The 21753-nt window shown below is 42.5% G+C and overlaps 1 protein-coding gene across 1 annotated transcript in view; it reads right to left on the bottom strand.

Moving 5' to 3' along the window:
• LOC110533148 (neuromedin-K receptor-like) overlaps positions 1 to 20992 on the bottom strand; it is a 40474-nt gene extending 19482 nt beyond the window's left edge. Inside the window, exons 1-3 of the mRNA XM_036933395.1 lie at positions 20306 to 20992; positions 12649 to 12837; positions 11088 to 11238 (exon numbers count right to left, since the gene is read on the bottom strand). Of these exons, the coding sequence (XP_036789290.1) occupies positions 11088 to 11238; positions 12649 to 12837; positions 20306 to 20679 (714 nt within the window). The 5' untranslated portion in view covers positions 20680 to 20992. The remainder of the gene's footprint in view (positions 1 to 11087; positions 11239 to 12648; positions 12838 to 20305) is intronic.
• Positions 20993 to 21753: the final 761 nt, after the last annotated feature.

The raw sequence follows: 21753 nt of genomic DNA, 5'->3' as shown, positions 1-21753 counted from the left end.
CCGACGTCATTTCAGTTGAATGGAGATGACGGGATGTAATAATGATGGGAATTATGGCTTTTATAGCTAGTCAATGCTTCCTGACACACTTCCAACCTGACCTGTGCTCATGTTAATAATAACATGTCCATCTCACCTGGCTGAGAAAGCGAGAAAGATCAATTAGGCTGCTGGTGACCCGAGATTAGTATATAATTCACTGTATATACTGTTCACCTTTCTCATGGCCTCGCGATGGAATGCCCCTAAAAATACATCAGAAGAAATGATCTAGCTTCAAAGCCTTTCAAACAAAGGCCCACAACAAAATGGTAGCCCAGCCACTTGGTTTGCTATGTAACTGAGGGATGATAAACGAAAATATGACAGAGTGGGCAAGTCAAAAGATTCAGAGACCCTATTGGAAGATCTTAAACTCTTGCGCCCATTATCTGTACCAATGCCTATTATATGTACCACTCCACTTCAATGGTAGAACGCAAACAGCCTCTGGTGTCTGCTGAGGTAAAAGTAGACTTCCACTTTTAACAAAACATAATGGAGGATATTGCTTTTTCTCTGTTCTAATTATTGACAGCTGCTGCTAACTATTTAAAAATGAGAGGACAGACTATGGAGAGAAAAAGTAATGGCGTGTTTTTGTAAGCACTAACTCCGCTATGGACAAAGCAAATGTGGAAATGGATGGCGATTTTGGGCATTATTTGGAAATCATTTAAGAATGTATGTACATGGAACAAAAATATAAATGCAACATGCAACAATTTTAAAGCTTTTAATGAGTTACAGATCATTTAAGGAAATCACTCAATTGAAACATTCATTAGGCCCTAATCTATGGATTTCACATGACTGGTAATACAGATATGCATCTGTGTCACGTTCTGACCTTAGTTCTTTTGTTATGTCTTTGTTTTAGTATGGTCAGGGCGTGAGTTGGGTGGGTTGTCTATGTTAGTTTTTCTATGATTTGCTATTTCTGTGTTTGGCCTGGTATGGTTCTCAATCAGAGGCAGCTGTCAATCGTTGTCCCTGATTGAGAACCATATTTAGGGAGCCTGTTTTCTATTGTGTTTCGTGGGTGATTGTTTTCTGTTTTGTGTCTACACCAGACAGGACTGTTTCGTTTTGTTCATGCTTAGTTGTTATTTTGTTTAGTGTTCTTATGATAATAAATTATCAATATGGACACTTACCACGCTGCATTTTGGTCCTCCTCTTCTCCTTCATACGACGACCGTTACAATCTGTTGGTAACAGATACCTTATTTTTTTAAATGTAGGGGAGTGGATCAGTCAGTATCTGCTGTGATCACCATTTTCCTCACGCAACGCATCTACTTTGCATAGAGGTGTTGACCCACTACTCTCCAATGGCTGTGCGAAGTTAATGGACATTGGCGGGAATTGGAACACGCTGTCGTACACATTGATCCAGAGCATCCCAAACGTGCTCAATGGGTGACATGTCTGGTGAGTATGCAGGCCATGGAAGAACTGGGACATTTTCAACTTCCAGGAATTGTGTACAGATCCTTGCAACATGGGGCTGTGTATTATCATGCTGATAATCATGCGGTCATGGCGGTGGATGAATGGCACAACAATGGGCCTCTGGATCTCGTCACAGTATCTCCGTGCATTGAAATTGACATCGATAAAATGCAATTGTGTTTATTGTCCGTGGCTTATACCTGCCCCATACCATAACCCCACCACCACCATGAGGAACTCTGTTCACAACGTTGACATCAGCAAACTGCTCATCCACATGATGCCATACACATCGTCTGCCATCTGCCCCGGTACAGTTGAAACCAGGATTCATCCGTGAAGAGCACACATCTCCAGCATGCCAGTCGCCATCGAAGGTGAGCATTTTCCCACTGAAGTCAGTTATGGCGACAAACTGCAGACCGGTCAAGACCCTGGTGAATACGATGAGCACACAGATGAGCTTCCCAGTGATGGTTTCTGACAGTTTGTGCAGAAATTCTTCGGTTATGCAAACCCACAGTTAAATCAACTGTCCGGGTGGCTGGTCTCAGACGATCCCACAGGCAAAGAAGCCAGATGTGGAGGACCTGAGCTGGCTTGGTTACACGTGTTCTGTGGTTGTGAAGCCGGTTGGACGTATTGCCAAATTCTCTAAAACGACATTGGAGGCGGTTCACGGTAGAGAAATTAACATTTTATTGTCCCCAGCACAAGGTGCACCTGTGTAATGAGCATGCTGTTTTATCAGCTTCTTCATATGCCAGACCTGTCAGGTGGTTGGATTATCTGGGCAAAAGAGAAATGTTCACTAACAGGGATATAATCTAACATTTGAGAAAAAAATGAGCTTTTTGTGCATATGAACAATTTCTGGGATATTTTATTTCAGCTCATGAAACATGGGACCATCACTTTACATGTTGTGTTTATATTTTTGTTCATTATAATAAAATAAAAAAGCACATGAAGCCTTCATAATTCATAAAGGTGATGCTAACTGACTGATATTACCTCAGAGAAGAAAATGTATAAGATCTCCTAAGCTTGTGTTAACCTCAGACCTTATTTTTGGTGTTTATCCCAAATCCCTATTCTTTCCCCCTTAATTCTCACTATAGGATTGGCTGAACGACCCAGAGGTAAGTCCTTTCCGAGTTTTAAGACTACAAGCTGGCGAACTCTATAGAGAAAGTGATATTTGTCCAGCTAAAGGTTTATGATTGGGCTCTTTCTAGCCTGTATCAAACAATGCAATGACATGATATTGGTGTAGCCTACTCTTACTTTTTTTTTTTTTTCGATTGCAATTGAGGTAATCCATTAAATACAACTGTCTAACTGAAAAATTCTGGTATGGTAATTTCCTATCAAGATTGGGGGTAAAATATCCCTTGACTGTCCATATTTGAAATGTGTAACTAAATCATGTCAACCGTGATTGAGTTATACAGCCTTTACTTTATCAAATGAAAATGTAAGCTAACAAAGTTATTTCAAATGGCATATATTATTTTTACCATTTAAGATGAAACGTTTGAATGAAATATAGGCCTATTATAATCCAATAAGTGTTGTTACATTTAGCATCCTTACAGTTTCTGATGCTCCTAATAGGTCGACATTTCTTCGGGGGCGGGAGTAGAGAACCTAGATGCAGCTGTCTGGTATCATAATCAATTGACACGGTAACAACGAGAGATCAACTTTTTCTCCTGGCTTATTCTTGTGGGTTTTTGGTTGCAAGCAAATTTGCTTTAACACGCAGGTGCATGTAATCTCCCGTTAGTAGCATTTTAAGAAACGCAGGGCCAGTGGTATTGCTTAGTCCTGCATACTGCCTGTTGGCTGCAATGCACCCCCCTGGTTTAGATGTTCTAGTTGAATAAAAAGTAGTGTTGGAGCTTGATTGATAGCTTCAGCACTGCTGAAGTAAATGTGCATAATATTAAGCTGCAATACTTTACATGTATATCAACATGGGGAATGTGGATTGGGGTGTGGGGGGGGGGGGGGGGGGGGGGTACTGTGGGTTTATTTAAGATACTCTTGAAAGAGGTAGGGTTTCAGGTGCTTTCGGAAGTTGGGCAGGGACTCTGCTGTCCTAGCTTCAGGGGGAAGCTGGTTCCACCATTGGGTTCCCAGGACAGAGAAGAGCTTGGACTGGGCGGTACGGGAACTGCCCTCCCGTAGGGGTGGTGGGGGGGGTCAAGAGACCAGAGGTGGCAGAATGGAGTGCTCGGGTTGAGGTGTTGGGTTTGAGCATAGACTGACGGTAGGAAGGTGCTTCATAGGCAAGTACAATGGTCTTGTAGTGGATGCGAGTTTTGACTGGAAGCCAGTGGAGAGTGCTGGGGAGTAGGGCGAAATGGGAGAACTTCGGAAAGGTTGAACACCAGGCGGGCTGCAGTGTTCTGGATACGTTGCAGGTGTTTGATGGCACAAGCGGGGAGCCCAGACAACAGCAAGTCGCAGTAGTCCAGACGGGAGATGAGAAGCACCTGGATTAGGACTGTGGAGTTGTCAAAACCGTGATGGAGAAGTGTTGGAGTGGACAGGCCTTCCCCGGGAGGAAGAGCAGCTTCACCTGGTCGAGGTTGAACTTGAGGTGGTGGGCCAACATCCAAGCTGATATACAGTGCATTTGGAACGTTTTTAGGCCCCTTGACTTTTTCCGCATTTTGTTACATTACAGCCTTGTTGTAAAATGTGTGTAGATTGATGTCATTTTTTTATTTAACCCAACACCAAATTATGACAAAGAGAAAAAAGGTTGAAGCATTGTTGTTTAAATAACAGAAATACCTTAGTTACATAACAATTCAGACCCTTTGCTATGAGACTAGAAATTGAGCTCAGGTTTATCCTGTTTCCATTGATATTCCTTGATGTTTCTACAACTTGATTTTTTAAGAACACATTTTTATTTTCAATGACTGCCTAGGAACAGTGGGTTAACTGCCTGTTCAGGGGCAGAACGACAGATTTGTACCTTTTCAGCTCTGGGGTTTGAACTTGTAACCTTCCGGTTACTAGTCCACCGCTGTAACCACTATGCTACCCTGCCACCCCTGGTAAATTCAATTGATTGGACATTATTTGGAAAGGCACACACCTGTATACGTAAGGTCCCACAGCTGACAGTGCATGTCAGAGCAAAAAAACTAACCGTGAGGTCGAAGGAATTGTCCGTAGAGCTCCGAGACAGGGTTGTGTTGAGGCACAGATCTGTGAAAGGGTACCAAAAAATGTCAGCAGCATTGAAAGTCCCCAAGAATACAGTGGCCTCCATCATTCTTAAAATGCAAGAAGTTTGGAACCACCAAGACTCTTCCTAGAGCTGAGTAATCGGGTGAGAAGGGCCTTGATCAGGGAGGTGACCAAGTAGATAGTAAATAGTTTCCTAGTGTTAGAGGCAGAAGCTTGACATTTGGAGTGATATAATGTGGCTTTAGCAGTGGATACAGAGGAAGAGGTAGAGAGGAGGGAGTGAAAGGTTGATAGGTCCTCTGGAAGTTTTGTTTTTCCTCCATTTTCGCTCAGCTGCCCGCAGCCTTGTTCTGTAAGCTCACAATTAGTCACTCAGCCACAAAGCAGGAAGGGAGGGCCGAACAGCCTCTAGTAAAGATGAGGTCAAGCGTATTACCTGCCTTGTGATTGGGAGGGAACTAGGAAAGGGTGAGGTCAGAATAGGCAAGGAGGGTAAAGAAAGAGTAATAAATAAATTAATTGAAGGCAGATGTCGGGAGGTTGAAGTCGCCAAGTACAAAGAGCTGTGAGCCATTGTCAGGAAATTAGTTGATCAAGGTGTCAAGCTCATTGATGATATAAGATGACAAAATTGTCAATCTTGAGTGCACAAGTTAGTGACAGCATGGCATTCAAATGAGTAGATGGACAGATGAGGGAGAAAAGAAAAAACCTCCACTTACGAGAAATGAGTAGCCCTGTGCCACCATCAGAAGCTCTGACTATGAGAGAAAATGTAGTCAGATGAAGAGAGCAGCTGGAGTAGCACTATTCTCTGTGGGGATCCATGTCTCCGTCAGGGCCAAAAAGTCAAGGGACTGAAGGGCACAATAGGCTGAGATGAACTCCGCGTTTATGACAGCAGATCGGCAGAGACCAGGAATCCCACATGGGTTGTGCACACAGGGTACATTAAATTAGAAGGGTTGCAGCCAAGGGGTGGGGAGGATCTGGACAGCTTTCAGTGAGATGGGTGAACAGGTATAAAAACACACACATCTGAAAATATCTAGGTAAGATACAAGTGAGAGTGGTGTGGAGCCTTCCTCTCTTTCCTACCTCAAACAACTCTGCAGAACCGTCTTTGTTTCAGTGGCGGTCTTAGTTTTGCAACGAGATCATCGGTTTCAGCTGCCGCTGAGAAAACAGGGGCGTCTGAAGAACTACTACTAATTGCTAATTGCCTTGCAAAGGTGAAGGGCATACCTCCTGGTCGGTACGAATTGCATAGGAGAGGAGAAACCACTCCCCCTCTAATACATCCACTGATTACCAAAACAACAACAGTCACAAATTGCCCCGCCCCCCTTAATCCTGGTTGATGTGTCAACAATAATCTGCACGTTAACCACCAAGTACGCTGCTGGGAACACAGGCAGCACTTAAAGCAGAAAGACAGTTAAATAAAGACAGTACCAGACAACAAAATATAAAGACAATAATTATATCAGGAGTCCTCTAGCTAGAGAATAACCCAGAATAGAGGAATAGAGGAAACCTTTAGACAGCGCCAGTTCAATTCAAGATATGTTTAATGCCAAAGAACATCCACAGCACCATGATCAGCACTTGATCAGCACCATGGGTACACAATTTTCCATTATTCAGGCATTCGTCTAACAGTACCTTTGGCTTGTAAAGATAATCCAGTATTTACGCATCAAATGGATCCAGATCATGACAATACAGTGCTCTCTACTCCTCAAGCAAATTTTGATTTCATTTTTGGAAAACAGGATAATAAGAAACTTAAGAGGAAAACAGCTAGGCTCAGTGTGGCCTGACAGAGCAGAACAGTACCTGAGGCCACTAACGCCCTACTCAGACTGTCTCTGTGCACCTAACCTTATCTGAACCCCATTCACCTGGGCCCATATTTATAAAGCGCTTCAGAGTAGGAGTGCTGATCTTATACTTTTTAAATAAACAAAATATATTTGATACTTTTTAACCTTTTCACACGTCCCAAGAAACAGGTGTGATCATTCTACAGTGGTCCCTGCAGCGTACGCTCAAACCAGTGTGATTAGAATGCTTATTTAGAAGTGGTCTGTAGATTTGGTCAGTAGTTGTGTGGTTATGGTCAGTAGTTGTGTGGTTCAATAGTTGTGTGGTCTGTAGTTTTGGTGTTCTGTAGTTGTGTGGTTGTGGTCAGCAGTTGATGTTGTGGTCCATAGTTGTGTTCAGTAGTTATGGTCAGTGGTGGTGGTCAGTCGTTTTGTGGTTGTGGTCATTAGTTGTTTAGTGTTTTTCAGTCAGCATTTGAGCTGGCCACTGTTTTTTCAGAAACATTTTGCACAAACACAGTCCTTACAAAGTTATGTCCTGAATGTGAACAGTTTATTTTTGGATGTAATGTTCAGACATTCAGAGAAGTACAATCCTCAAAACCGCAAAATGTAGGCTACATTTGTCCTAGCGCTAACTGAGAAAATATTAACATAACACAAGCAGTCATATTTAGATAACTCTCGGCTGACAGAAACTACAATATGAATTAGGCAATCACTATTACTATTTATAATTCATCACATCACAGGTGAGCTCACCATTGATCGAAATAATTGAGTAAAACACTTTTTGGTAATCTAAAGTTATCCGACGATGGGTAGTTTGTGCACGCAGCCATGTTTGTTTTTTACTTGAAAGATGAGAGAACCAATTCCTTTAACTCAATTTAACATCTTTGGTCTGACAGACGTTTACGTGACACCCACTTTCCCAACAAGTTCGACAAAAAGTTAGAGCATATGAAATCGTACACTACTTCTCTACTATTCAAATCGGAACAAAAATATCTGCTAACAATCAAAAGTTACAGCAGTTTGTCAGAGTTTAAAGTGATGTAAAGTAGCTAGCTAACGTCAGCTAACAGCTCTCTCATGTCTCTTCACTGAGGTCCCAAACAGAACCGTTGCTATTAATAATCACACACACAGAGGAGCCCATGGGACAGCGAAGGCAAAACCATGAGGAGGGTGATTGAATTTAGAACAATAGTGTAATGATGATGAAGAATTGTGAACACCAAGAAAGAAGCTACAAGGAGGCAGCCAAGCCAAGAGCGCGTCGTCTTCCTTCTCAGTATCGTACACCATGCTCTAAATAACTCAACTGGCTAGTTTTCCTGTCTGTAAATAGAAGAGTGCTACCCTGATTGGATAGATGGAAGCCGTCTCCGTTCACTCGCTTCATATTTCACCTAATCACTTCTGAGCGCATGTTTCGGTCTAATCATATAAATTACTGCGGCCTCCTGTCAGCCTGCTACTATGATAAATCAATAGGCGAGGACGTTTGCTAGCAGCTATCAATGTGAATTATATCTAACAAGCGAAGTGAGAGTAGGGAAAGAAGAAGAAACGCTGATCTGCATCCTGACTGAGTGACAGCAAACTTGTCTGCCAGCTTGCCCTCCAAGTATGGAGGACAAGACACACAGACACAGTCACACACATCCGCATGCTGTTCCTAATCTGCAGCTGTTTTGTTCTATAAACCTGCAGATAGATATTTTTCCAACATATATTTAGGCATAATAAAACCCTTTTCCGTTCACGAATATCAACTGTCAATTTATGGATACGAATACGAGTATAGCCAGGTTGCCACACCCCTAATAACAACACACTAGAATCTGATACGTAGGCTTGTTGTTTTTAATTGCGTGTGAAAACTTCTTTCAATTTTTACACGGGTCAACATAGACATTTAAATATGAAGGAGAGTTGTGTAGTCTATTCGGTTCAGTCAGTCAGCATCAGTAATTTGTATTTTCCTGCAGCTTTCTGAAACAGCACAGGAACGTGTGTGTGTGTGTGTGTGTGTGTGTGTGTGTGTGTACACTTTGTGTAGCCAATAGTGATGATGCTAATGATAAACTACTTCTGGTGGAAATGAAAAACCTTCTCAATTAAATGTTAACTACGAAGTGGCCTATGCATACTGTACCTGGTAGAATGATATCAATCTAAAGGCCATTTGTTTTGCAAACTCTTGCAAAACACACCCAAAATCTAAATGTATATTTTTTCCAGACCTCAAAAGCAACCCTTGATGAGGTTTACGCATTGTTATGGACTTAGAACATCCAATGGTGCTGTTTTTCTCTTTACAAAGTGTGGTTTTGAGAGCAAAAACTTTTTAAAAAATGGGGAGGGAAATGAAACATGAAAAAACGAATTGGAGGAAACGGAATCTGGGAAGAAACAAGACGAATCAGGCAACAAAAAATCAAATAGATTTTATAGGGCCCTATGTATACTATGCTCAGTTAACATGTGTGTCCCCCTTGGGTTTAAAGGTGCTCAGAGGGAAGGGGTTCCCCTTTTCCGGCCAGTAGGTCCCTCTTCCCACTGATCTCCCTCCAGTCCAGAGAGGACTCTCATCCAAATACATAGTGATTTTTTTTTTTTGGGGGGGGGGGGTTTATTTGTATAAAACTTAAGCAATGCCTCATTGTCTTCTGTGTTCTATTATTACAGTTTGCATATAGTGTCGTGTTATAGTAGCAGAGTGTATACAAGTGTAGTAGTCCTAGTATAGTTATTTCTGATTAAATGTGTGATCTAACTGCCGCAACAGTCCAAAGTAATACGATTGATATATAGTAGTATATCAAAGTAATCAGACCAATTATTTTTCTACATTTAACTTTGACTATATGTACAGTAACTGCTTTGCTTTAAATAGTCAAGTAAAACTTCTTCCACTACCACAAAAATACTTTTAAAGAGCTAAATCAAGCCCAACTACTTTACTTCATGTAAAGTTACCATCTAGTTCATTGTAATCTTACAGGCAAAACTTATACTAGATCAGCACTCCAACTCCGAGATGCTTTATAAATATGGGCCTGGGGGTGGAGGTGACCTTCTCACGGTTGAAACTCTATGGTTTATCCAGAGGTATTGTTCTCATACATAGAAAGGTCTCTTCACATACAATAGCCTCGCCTGGTCCGTTCGTGTTTTAGCCAACTTCACACTCCATCTCTCTTGTCTCTGTGGTCTGTAGAGTGTGGACACTCTAGTGCCTCCAGTCCAATCCTTATCACTCATATTAATTCCCAGTGGAGGTGCATCTCCCATATTTCCTGTCGGCCTGTCGGCCTAAGGCCATTTGCCCAGCAGGGCTCCCAGTTTAAAGGGACAATCTGGAATTAGTACAAACATGTTTTAACTCAAATGGATGGCCAGTTCTTGCATCCATATCTTCATCTATGAATTTGAGAGTGGTTACATTTATCTAGCCCCATACCTTAGCTGTTTAGCAAAAAAGTGGTAGGGTGCCAGCTTTGTTGTTGTTTGAATCCCAGATTGCCCCTTTAAGGAGCCTCTTAGTCTTACTGCCAGGATGGACAGGGCCTGACCCACCCACTGTGGTCGATACTGAATCCCATTGACACAAATTTCTAAGAGACAAAATGGGTCAAAATCCCAAACAAAATGTAATCTGTTAATTGGAGTGTGTACCAAAAATCTGGGACAGTTTCCAATGAATTTTTCCGGTTTCTGTTTAACACAACCACTTTCTTAGGAAGCACATTTTATTCTCAAAAGCAGAAAACAACACTGACAAGTCAACTGTTCTCACTGTCTGAGTTTGCCTGTGACTCACAGAGTAGACAGTCCGGAGAGTATATCCAAGTGTTGACTTTTGACATCAGTACGAGATGGAGGGCCAAGCTCACAGTGCCTCAGGAGTCCATTAGCATTCAAAGCTAGCGCTGCATGTCAAAAAGCAACTACGTCAAAAAAAACAAGGTCGATGGAGGAACGGCGACCACGAGTCAGAAAAAACTAACGTCTCAAATTCGTTTTTCATAGACTTAAAGGTCTGTGCTGTGTTGCAGCGATCAGGTTGTGTTGCTAGGTTTTCGTCTGCGGAGATTGACCAATGTGATGGATTAGGTGACCCAGACTGTAACGTAATAGTTATTGTGAATGAAGAAACACATAAAGATACAGTAAAACCTCCATTATCTTGTTATAAACACACTGAGTTTGTCCCCTTAGTACAGTATGTGTGTAGTATGTGTGTTTTGATGTATTGTATGTCGCCCTAGTACACTAACCCTTTGCCAACTCACTAGAGTGATTTTTTTGGGCACTTTGAAGATACAGTCAAAAACTCATTACACAACAATTAATCTCTCTGTCTGTGAAAATCCTTGTGGATGGCGTATATAGCATTGCTACTGCCTTAAAGTTCCTGAGACCTGAAGCGCTGTCACCCCAGAACCAGAGATGCCTTGTCTGAGTCAGTGGTACTGACAGAGCATAGTTAAATACATTGTGCTTGTTGTGTCGTGGGTTATTATCCTGGGTCTGCTATGGATTTACCTTCCTCTTGGCCCGGAGCTGTCCGTGGTAGTTGTCAGATGAATCCCCCGGGATCTCTCCCCCCCACAGTGTCACCCCGACGATGGTGTAGGTGATGCCCATTACCATTAGGGGCAGTAGGTAGACCAGTAGCATCACAAGGATATGAAACCTGGGCACGACAGGGAGGAGAAGAAAACCAGAATGTAAACAAAGATGATTGATTAGAAACAACAACGAGCAAAATGGCTCTGGCCCATTTTTAAAGAGGATATGTGGGCAGAGCAGTAAGGGATGAGAGGAGGGAGGAAAATATGGGTAAGGTAAACTAGACCTGATAAAAAGAGCAGTTCAAATCTGAGAGAGAGAGAGAGAGAGAGAGAGAGAGCGAGAGAGAGAGAGAGGACCAGTGTGTACTTCCAGAGAGGAGAAAAGCAGAAGGTGAGAGAGAGAAGCCAACTGTAGGTGCTAATAGGATAATGTGTTTATACTGTAACACAGCAAAAGGGATGAGGTGAGATAACACATTGACATGTAGAGAGAAGATTGAAAAGAAGGGCTATGCTAAGCTAGCCTAGAGAGGGCAAGCTAATCATCTCTATCTCAACTGGTACAGTCACGTCTTTCCATTGTCAAAGCCAATGTGTGATGAGCGCTCCGGCACAATATGGCTGTCATAATGCACCATAATGCTGCCATAATGCAACCCTGAAGAAGGCCACAAGGTGAAATAACAATAAATACGCTTTTCTATCAACTTCCACTGTCCTGCAAGAGTTGCTGAATATCCTCCTCACTTCAGTTTGAACCTTGGTTGGAGAGCGAGGTAGCAGCAGTGTTCCCATAATGCATAAGCTACCATAATGTGTAACCATGTAAAACTGAGTGAAATGAAGACACTTCTGATGATGAAAGAGGGTGTTAAACGCGTCTCATATGAAGTAGTCGTATAGACGTCTAGAATGAGGTGGCCTGGTACGATGTACCGCGGCCAGCATGAGTTCTTATATGACCTACTGTGTTTTCAGCACTCTCTCTCCTACCTTTCACCTCTATCTCTCTCAATCCAATAAACAAAGACATTTTAAAGATATAGTTGAAGTCGGAGGTTTACATACACCTAGGTTGGAGTCATTAAAACTCAATTACACCAGCTCTGTCAGGAGGAATGGGACAAAATGCACCCAACTTATTGTGGGAAGCTTGTGGAAAGCTCCCCGAAACGTTTGACCCAAGTTAAACAATTTAGAGGCAATGCTACTAAATACTAATTGAGTGTATGTAAACTTCTGACCCACTGGGAATGTGATGAAAGAAATAAAAGCTGAAATAAATCATTCTCTCCACTATTATTCTGACATTTCACATTCTTAAAATAAAGTGGTGATCCTAACTGACCTAAAACAGGGTATTCTTACTAGGATTAAATGCCAGGAATTGTGAAAAACTGAGTTTAAATGTATTTGGCTAAGGTGTATGTAACCTTCTGACCTCAACTGTATATACTGTGTATATTTTTTATACGGCTTGAAGGAGGCTAGTCTACAAAGGAGGCTACTGGGCTAAAGGTGCCGTTACTCACATGAAGGGGTCGTCCTCCTTGCGGGGCCAGGCCACATAGCAGATGGTCCGGCGGGGCAGGATGCGGATGGTGGAGTAGAAGCAGAGGGGGAAGGCCAGCACCACAGCCAGCGCCCAGATACACATGATCACCACCTTGGTGGCTGTGGCCGACAACCGTGGCTTCAGAGGGTGGATGATGGCCATGTACCTGCAGGGGTCAAGATGTCGAAATGGGGTTGAAGGGCAAACATAAGGAAAGGGAAAGGGGGATACCTAGTCAGTTGTACAACTGAGTGCATTCAACTGAAATGGGTCTTCGCATTTTACCCAACCCCTCTGAATCAGAGGAAGTCCGCTCATTAATTTAATTTAATTTAATCTATTGAAGATAGTGGGATATTGGTCATGTTGCACTTCCTAAGGCTTCCACTAGATGTCAACCATCTTTAGAAACTTATTTGAGGCTTCTACTGTAAAGGAGGGGCTCATAAGGGCTGTTTGAGTCAGTGGTCTGGCAGAGTGCCACAGGCTCGTGACGCGCGGTCATGAGAGAGTTAGCTCTCGTTCCATTGCTTTTCTACAGACAAAGGAATTCTCCGGTTGGAACAATATTGAAGATTTATGTTAACATCCTAAAGATTGATTCTATACATCGTTTGACATGTTTCTACGGACTGTAACGGAACTTTTTGACATTTTGTCTGGTCCTAGTGAACGCGGTTCGTGAGTTTCAATTTGTTTAGCAAACGCGCTAACAAAAGTATCTATTTGGACAGAAATGATGGGCATTATCGAACAAATCAAACATTTATTGTGGAATTGGGATTCCTGGGAGTGCATTCTGATGAAGATCATCAAAGGTAAGTGAATATTTATAATGCTATTTCTGACTAATGTTGACTACCCAACATGATGGATATTTCTCTGACTGGTTTGGGCTCTGAGCGCCGTACTCAGATTATTGCATGGTATGCTTTTTCCGTAAAGTTAAAAAAAAATCTGACACAGTGGTTACATTAAGGAGAAGTTTATCTAAAGTTCCATGAACAAAACATTCATCTATTGTGTAACATGAAGTCCTATGAGTGTCATCTGATGAAGATCATCAAAGGTTAGTGATTAATTTGATCTATATTTCTGCTTATTGTGACACCACTCTTTGGCTGGAAAAATGACTGTGTTTTTCTGTGACTTGGTGGTGACCTAACATAATCGTTTGTGGTGCTTTCGCTGTAAAGCCTTTTTGAAATCGGACACTGTGGCTGGATTAATGACAATTTTATCTTTAAAATGGTGTAAAATACTTGTATGCTTGAGGAATTTTAATTATGAGATTTTTGTTGTTTTGAATTTGGCGCCCTGCACTTTTACTGGCTGTTGGCAGGGTGGGACACTACCGTCCCGAGTATCCCAGAGAGGTTAACTTAGTTTTAGAAGTGGCAAATTACTTAAATGAATGGGTGAAGATTATATAACATGTTTGACATGCAATTTGAATGATTTAATTCAATTCCTGTACTGAATTAAGAAGGAATTGCTCCTGTCTTGGTCTCCTGTGTTTCCAAAACAAAAAGATGTTCCACTTGAGGTCTGGCGGTCTCTATTGTAACAAGGATTCATTCATATCAAACCAGAGGCTTTAGAACAAAGCCACGGACAAAGCTGAAACAATGGATCGCCAAATTAGTGGGAGATTACTCTAAACACGCTGTAAGCCTGGGGACACACTTTATTATGCTGCTGTGTCCTCTGATTTGCCTCAATTTATGACTGTCCATTACTGAGAGCCATGGCTCGCTGATGCTAATGCTAATTATCATCTCCTTTCCTTGAATGAAGCGCCTCGCTAACAGACAAGTTCCCTTCCGGACTCTGTTTCTGATAACTTTCAGAGCCCTGGCTGCCACCTCAAAGACAGTCGGAAATCCCTCAAAGGGAAGACACTAGAGAGCAGTCCGTGCAGTCCCTTAACTCGTCTGTAATCACTTGGCATTTAGTCTGAGTGGCACTTGGGCCCTGGTATTGAGATGAGAGGAATTCAGAATTAGTCAATTTAACTTCAGTAGCAGTCCAGGTGAATGAAGTCTGTGTGCGTGCGTTGCGTGCGTTGCGTGCGTTGCGTGCGTGCGTGCGTGCGTATGTACAGTACTACTGGTTGATTAAAAGAGCCGAACCACGCAAGGGGCTGCTCTTTCAGGGCTTCATTGTATTTCATCACAGAAATCTCATTATGGTGTTTTCCTGACGTCCTTTTCTTAGGCGAAAGCAATACCCAAGGGCAGCCTCGACCAAAATTGATACTTGCAATGAAGCATTTTGTCATTTCTTTAGGCATAAAAGGGATCAAGGGTGGAAGTAATGCATGAAAAGGGTAGAGGGTGAAAATCCTGCAGTAGCCTACACATCAGTCTTCTAAAATGTCTTACTCTCCCTTTGCATCACAAAATTAGCAATGAAAGAATTTGAGCATTTCATTCATTAAAGGTCCAGTGCAGTCAAAAACTGGATTTATCTGTGTTCTATATATATTTCCACACTATGAGGTTGGAATAATACTGTAAAATTCGGAAAATTATGATAATGACCTTTAAGTGTAAGAGCTGTTTGAAAGACCACCTAAATTCAGCCTATTTTGTTGGGATGGAGTTTTATCCTGCCTGGTGACACCACCTCTGCCAATAACAGCTAACTTACTTGAGAAATTGCTTTCTGCTAAGACGCTATTCTTGTTTCTTTTTGACTATTTTAATTGAAAACAATCACAGTAAGGTACTTCATTTTTATGCAGAAATTATTTGATATTGAAATAAAAAACATCTGCATTGGATCTTTAATGATTCTGTAACTTGCATAGTCTCAGCCGGTAACATCAGTTATGGGCTGCTGTGCCTAACATGACCGTCTAAGAACAACGAAGAATAATGAAGTGAGGAACTTGCGTGAAGAGTGTCAACTACCAACAATGGTAAATCTAATCAGTCCCATCTCAAAGAATAAACTTGCTGACAGACTGGTACCTCGTCACACTCTTCCCGCTAAACGTGAATGTGTGTGGGAGGATGTCTTGACATTTTTCTTATAATAGGTGTGTGTAGGAGTCTTATCTGAAGTGCTGTTCACACAGGAAATGAGTTTTACTTCCACAGGAAATAGGGATGGAGGGGTGGAATGGGGGCACATTCTGCCCTTAATAGAAGGGGGGGCACATTTGCGGTTGGCCACCACATTACAACCCTGTGCCATTTCCAATGCGACAGACTGTCTGGATTGCGCTGCACATCAGTTCAGCCATGCAACAAGTACGACTGGAGTTTATGTGTTTCAATCTGGGTCAAATCTATGTTCTCTTGTCCTCTTGTTCTCCTCATCTCTGGCATGGGGTGATCAAATTGAAGGGACACTTAAAAAGATGGAATTTGTCTGCCTCGGCTGCAGGAAGGTCATGGAGAGCAAAGCCTAAAGGGTGCTCCTTTTGTGTTGTCGCAGCGTTGCAGGAGATACCAGTGGCTCACACTCACTACCTCTCCTCCATTATCACACCATAGCTCTACAGTACAGTGGGGCAAAAAATAATTTAGTCAGCCACCAATTGTGCAAGTTCTCCCACTTAAAAAGATGAGAGAGACCTGTAATTTTCATCATGGGTACACTTCAACTATGACAGACAAAATGAGAAAAAAAATCCAGAAAATCACATTGTAGGATTATTAATGAATGAATTTGCAAATGATGGTGGAAAATAAGTATTTGGTCAATAACAAAAGTTTATCTCAATACTTTGTTATATACCCTTTGTTGGCAATGACAGAGGTCAAACGTTTTCTGTAAGTCTTCACAAGGTTTTCACACACTGTTGCTGGTATTTTGGCCCATTCCTCCGTGCAGATCTCCTCTAGAGCAGTGATGTTTTGGGGCTGTTGCTGGGCAACATGGACTTTCAACTCCCTCCAAAGATTTTCTATGGGGTTGAGATCTGGAGACTGGCTAGGCCACTCCAGGACCTTGAAATGCTTCTTAGGAAGGCACTCCTTCTTTGCCCGGGCGGTGTGTTTGGGATCCTTGTCATGCTGAAAGACCCAGCCACGTTTCATCTTCAATGCCCTTGCTGATGGAAGGAGGTTTTCACTCAAAATCTCACGATACATGGCCCCATTCATTCTTTCCTTTACATGGATCAGTCGTTCCTGGTCCCTTTGCAGAAAAACAGCCCCAAAGCATGATGTTTCCACCCCCATGCTTCACAGTCGGTATGGTGGTCTTTGGATGCAACTCAGCATTCTTTGTCCTCCAAACACGGCGAATTGAGTTTTTACCAAAAAGTTTTATTTTGGTTTCATCTGACCATATGACATTCTCCCAATCTTCTTCTGGATCATCCAAATGCTCTCTAGCAAACTTCAGACGGGCCTGGACATGTACTGGCTTAAGCAGGGGGACACGTCTGGCACTGCAGAATTTGAGTCCCTGGCGGCGTAGTGTGTTACTGATGGTAGGCTTTGTTACTTTGGTCCCAGCTCTCTGCAGGTCATTCACTAGGTCCCCCTGTGTGGTTCTGGGATTTTTGCTCACCGTTCTTGTGATCATTTTGACCCCATGGGTGAGATCTTGCGTGGAGCCCCAGATTGAGGGAGATTATCAGTGGTCTTGTATGTCTTCCATTTCCTAATAATTGCTCCCACAGTTCATTTCTTCAAACCAAGCTGCTTACCTATTGCAGATTCAGTCTTCCCAGCCTGGTGCAGGTCTACAATTTTGTTTCTGGTGTCCTTTGACAGCGCTTTGGTCTTGGCCATAGTGGAGTTTGGAGTGTGACTGTTTGAGGTTGTGGACAGGTGTCTTTTATACTGATAACAAGTTCAAACAGGTGCCATTAATTCAGGTAACGAGTGGAGGACAGAGGAGCCTCTTAAAGAATAAGTTTCAGGTCTGTGAGAGACAGAAATCTTGCTTGTTTGTAGATGACCAAATACTTATTTTCCACCATAATTTGAAAATAAATTCATTAAAAATCCTACAATGTGATTTTCAGGCTTTTTTTAGTTGAAGTGTACCTATGATGAAAATTACAGGCCTCTCTCATCTTTTTAAGTGGGAGAACTTGCACAATTGGTGGCTAAATACTTTTTTGCCCCACTGTATATGATGTAACATGGGGATATTGATCAATATCAAATCAGCCAGAGTCCCATTTGAAATGATAATCTCATTAAGTGACGAGAGTCATTGGGGATGTGTGTGTGTGTGTGTGTGTGTGTGTGTGTGTGTGTGTGTGTGTGTGTGTGTGTGTTTTATGTGTGCCAAGCCACTTGTGTTTGATGCAAGGGTGTGTGTGTGTACATGCATGCCTTTTATGGAAGTGTGTGTGTGTGTGTGTGCGTGCGTGCGTTATTTTTACAAACCAAGTCTGGCATCTGGCTTCGGCTAGGGTATAAACAACCCTTCAGGCCTGTTGTGTCGGGAAACAATTCACTTTGAGGTCAAAACAACAAGTCCTGTCTTGTCTGTCTCATCTCTTTAGCAGACTATCGGAGAAAGGTGTCAACAGTAGGACAGCAACTCATAGTGTTTGACTGACACCCCGTTGAGTGAATACTACTCAGCTAAAACGCCAATTCCAATCAATCTGCTGTCAAATGAGTGAATCATTTAAATTCACTGCAACCAATCAACCAATCAATTTCTTATAGAAATAAGAGGAGAGCCGAGATGACTCTCTGTGTATACAGTGCATACACTGTATATCAATGCACTTCATAGTTAACACCAGATCCGTTTGTGCTATAGCCAGCTCCTATGATCACAATCAAGCCATGACAAGGCCTAATAATGACCATAGGAGTTGGTAAGGCAGCGCAGATCCAAGCATACTATCAATATTTAACTACACATTTATCTAAGGGGTAGCGTTTCTCTGAATGGTCAACTGATGTGAAGTGGACGCACACTAACACAACCCTCAGAGGCACCTCCATCACCGGAATGGATGTGTGTAGGCTTCCCCAGCGACAACCCCTGAAGATGCCATGAATAAGATATTAGCGTCTGACAATGTCCAATAACAGTGCGGGCTTGTGCCAATTTGTCAAACGACTGTAATTAGGGGCGTTGTCCAAACGTAGGTTTTGGTTTCCTCGAGTGTCAGTAAAGGCTAGTGAAGGGTGGTTACTGGCGTTTCTGTATTTATTTTTGGTCATATGAGTGTATACCTACACACACAAACAGGTGCACGCACTCACACGCTACACTGCCACCCGCTACGCAGATGCAAGCATATGATCGCCCGTGCACGCACACACACACACACACACACAATACTCTGCCACCCCACATGCAAGCAGGCCATCAGTCAATGTGACATCGTGTCAATGTGACATTCTACCTGCTATACAGAGCGTGTTGTTTTGAGAGCAGAGGAGCAGAGGGGAAGAGCGTCCTTATTCTATTTTTCCCTACCGTACCATATTCATTGATTATGCATAAGTGCAATAGCTGTTAGTCCAGTTTCTCACAAGTACTCATTAAATTGTTGCTAGTGGTTGTACTAAATGATCCTCTGATTACACATGTTGCTTTTGTATACAATGTGAAAATAATCAATGTAGCTAGCTAGAGTTTCTTCTCGACAGTATCTTCTTGGCTTAAAATAACCAATGGTGTCTAGTGGAGGCCATATGCAACCAAAATCAACTTTATTTCTGATTATTTAAATTCACAAGATGGAATTAACACGTGTGTCAGCCACCGAGAACTGAACCTCAGAGATTCTTGAGCTCGCAACGCTGCCATTGGACGTGACGCAACGCGAGCACAACATGGACAGTATAGCAGCTTTCAGTGATTTCAAAGGAAGCATTCCCCCAATGGGCTGATGACTGACGGCAATACCAGATGCCCGACGGCTATAGCGTAGCAGGGCCATAATGATGACAAACCTGCAGTTACTGATATGCCAGAAAACACTACAGAAACCTGACACCAGCTCCGTCTAGATTTACAGTTTGAATCACAAGGACATTTCCAACATAGAGCCTGTAATACAGCTGTGCTCTGATGGTCTGGACAGATGGCAGTAGTCTGGATAATCCATGTCTCTTGATATGACTGCCAAGGTAAGTTGAGAAATATTTTTCACCTGCCCTGACCTCCATCAAGAAGATGGAAAGCTTGCTAATTTCACAGTTACTAATCTTAAAAATAAAAAAAAATCATTATCCTCTGTGGTTGGTGCTGCTTTGAACCTCTCCACTGACTCCGAAGGCATAAATGTACACACATGCTTGTACGCAGGCATCCACATGCACAGACACACAGGCACGCATCATGCACACTCGCAAACTCATGATTATACATGCAATAGACTGCCCTCCCCAGCATAGACACACGTAGGCACGCACACACACACAAATTAACATTCATTCATGCATGCATGCACAGACACACGCTCACACACAATATATACCCTACACACATACACAGGCATGCACACACACACACAGGCATGCACACACACACACACACACACACACACAGCCTACTGCCTAGATAGAATAAACAATGAAACGTACATTTCCTTAAACAGAAAAAAAATGCAGCCATGGTGTGTGATCTCCATTCAATAACAACTTGAGGGAGCTGGGGGAGGGGGGGGGGGGGGGTGATCAGCATCAGTTGCCTACCTATCAACGGCAATTGCAGTCATCGAATAGATGCTTGCGAACACGGAGGTGACGGGGAAAAAGTTGTGAAACCTGCAATAAGCCTCTCCGAAGTACCAGTCTCCGTGGGCAGCATATATGAAATTAATTAATGTGTTGAAGGCGGCCATGGATGCGTCCGAAAATGCCAAGTTCAAAAGGAAATAGTTGGTGACTGTCCGCATTCGTTTGTGGGCGAGAATTATCCATATGACAATGAGGTTTCCGAACACAGCCACCGCCAAAACGGAGCTGTAGGCGACCGACCACAGGGCAACTTGCCAAGGCGGCTGAACAAACTGATTCGTAAAGTTCCCCGTTGTTATGTTCGATCCATTGAGTGCCACAGCTGCCATTGTGACTTCAATTATCACTTCCTACTGTGGAATAAGTATTTTTTTCAGGCAGTGTCCTTGAAATCTTTAGAGAAACAGAGTAGTTAGCTGCACCACCGCGCGCAACGCACCTATCCGCAATACGCCAGTAAAAATTATCTTAACTTTGAATAAAAAGACCTGTCAGCTTCGACTCCACCGCAGTCGCCTGAACGCATCCCATTTAGAATTTTAGCTTTGAGTGCATGCCTCTACTTTGGTGAAGATGGCAAATACGAAGTATAAGTTTCCATCCGCATCCACCACTTGCCTCCTGTTGAATGTGAGCGCGATGGCACCGCGGGGCCCCCAAGCATATGCAGTATAAACTGTGCGCGCAGATAATGACGTACCACCAGTAGAAGCTGGCACAGGCACAAATAGGCTAGAAAACTCGATTGATTCTGGCACTCCTAATTGTAAACTCTGTGCGGGACAAATCGGTCGGATCAGGCGTCTGCCAACACTCAGTAAACCTAAAAAACACAATCCCTAGTGACAACATGATGTTTGAATATTTGGAAATCCCCAGCATGCATTCAAATATCAAACAATTAGGGCTTTGATTTGTTACTGATATCTATGCAAATATTTACTTTTGGGAGATATGTTTCATGTTTAAGTGTAAACAGTAGCCTGTTGGTCATATACCTTAAATGTTTCCACCATGGCATGATGGCATGCATCTCATGTTAGGTTGATGCAGCCCAAGCCTTACAAAAATAAAGTCAACAAAATCACCTGTGGTTTTCAGATACAAGTATGAAGACATATGTTTGAATGAATCACGTGAAAAATGTCACCAATCAGACACAGGGTTTTTGGACACCTGTGAAGTTTCACATGACTCAGAGGGAGTTTCCCAACACTTCACATGTGATATTCTACATTTGACATACTGTATGTGCTTTGTCAATGGCAGGATTAGCACCCAGGTCTCCCACTGGAGTAGCCAATGTCTTGACCATTAGACCAAGAGGGCCAACAATGCGTTTCTCTCCCAATGTACTGTTAATTCCAAATTCAGAATTTGCTCGAATTGAGCTGTAATTTAAG

This window comes from Oncorhynchus mykiss, chromosome 10 (genome assembly GCF_013265735.2).
Source record: "Oncorhynchus mykiss isolate Arlee chromosome 10, USDA_OmykA_1.1, whole genome shotgun sequence".
NCBI classification, from domain to species: domain Eukaryota; kingdom Metazoa; phylum Chordata; class Actinopteri; order Salmoniformes; family Salmonidae; genus Oncorhynchus; species Oncorhynchus mykiss.
Note: the sequence above shows the minus strand (reverse complement) of the source record. Positions and strands in the feature narration are given on the sequence as shown.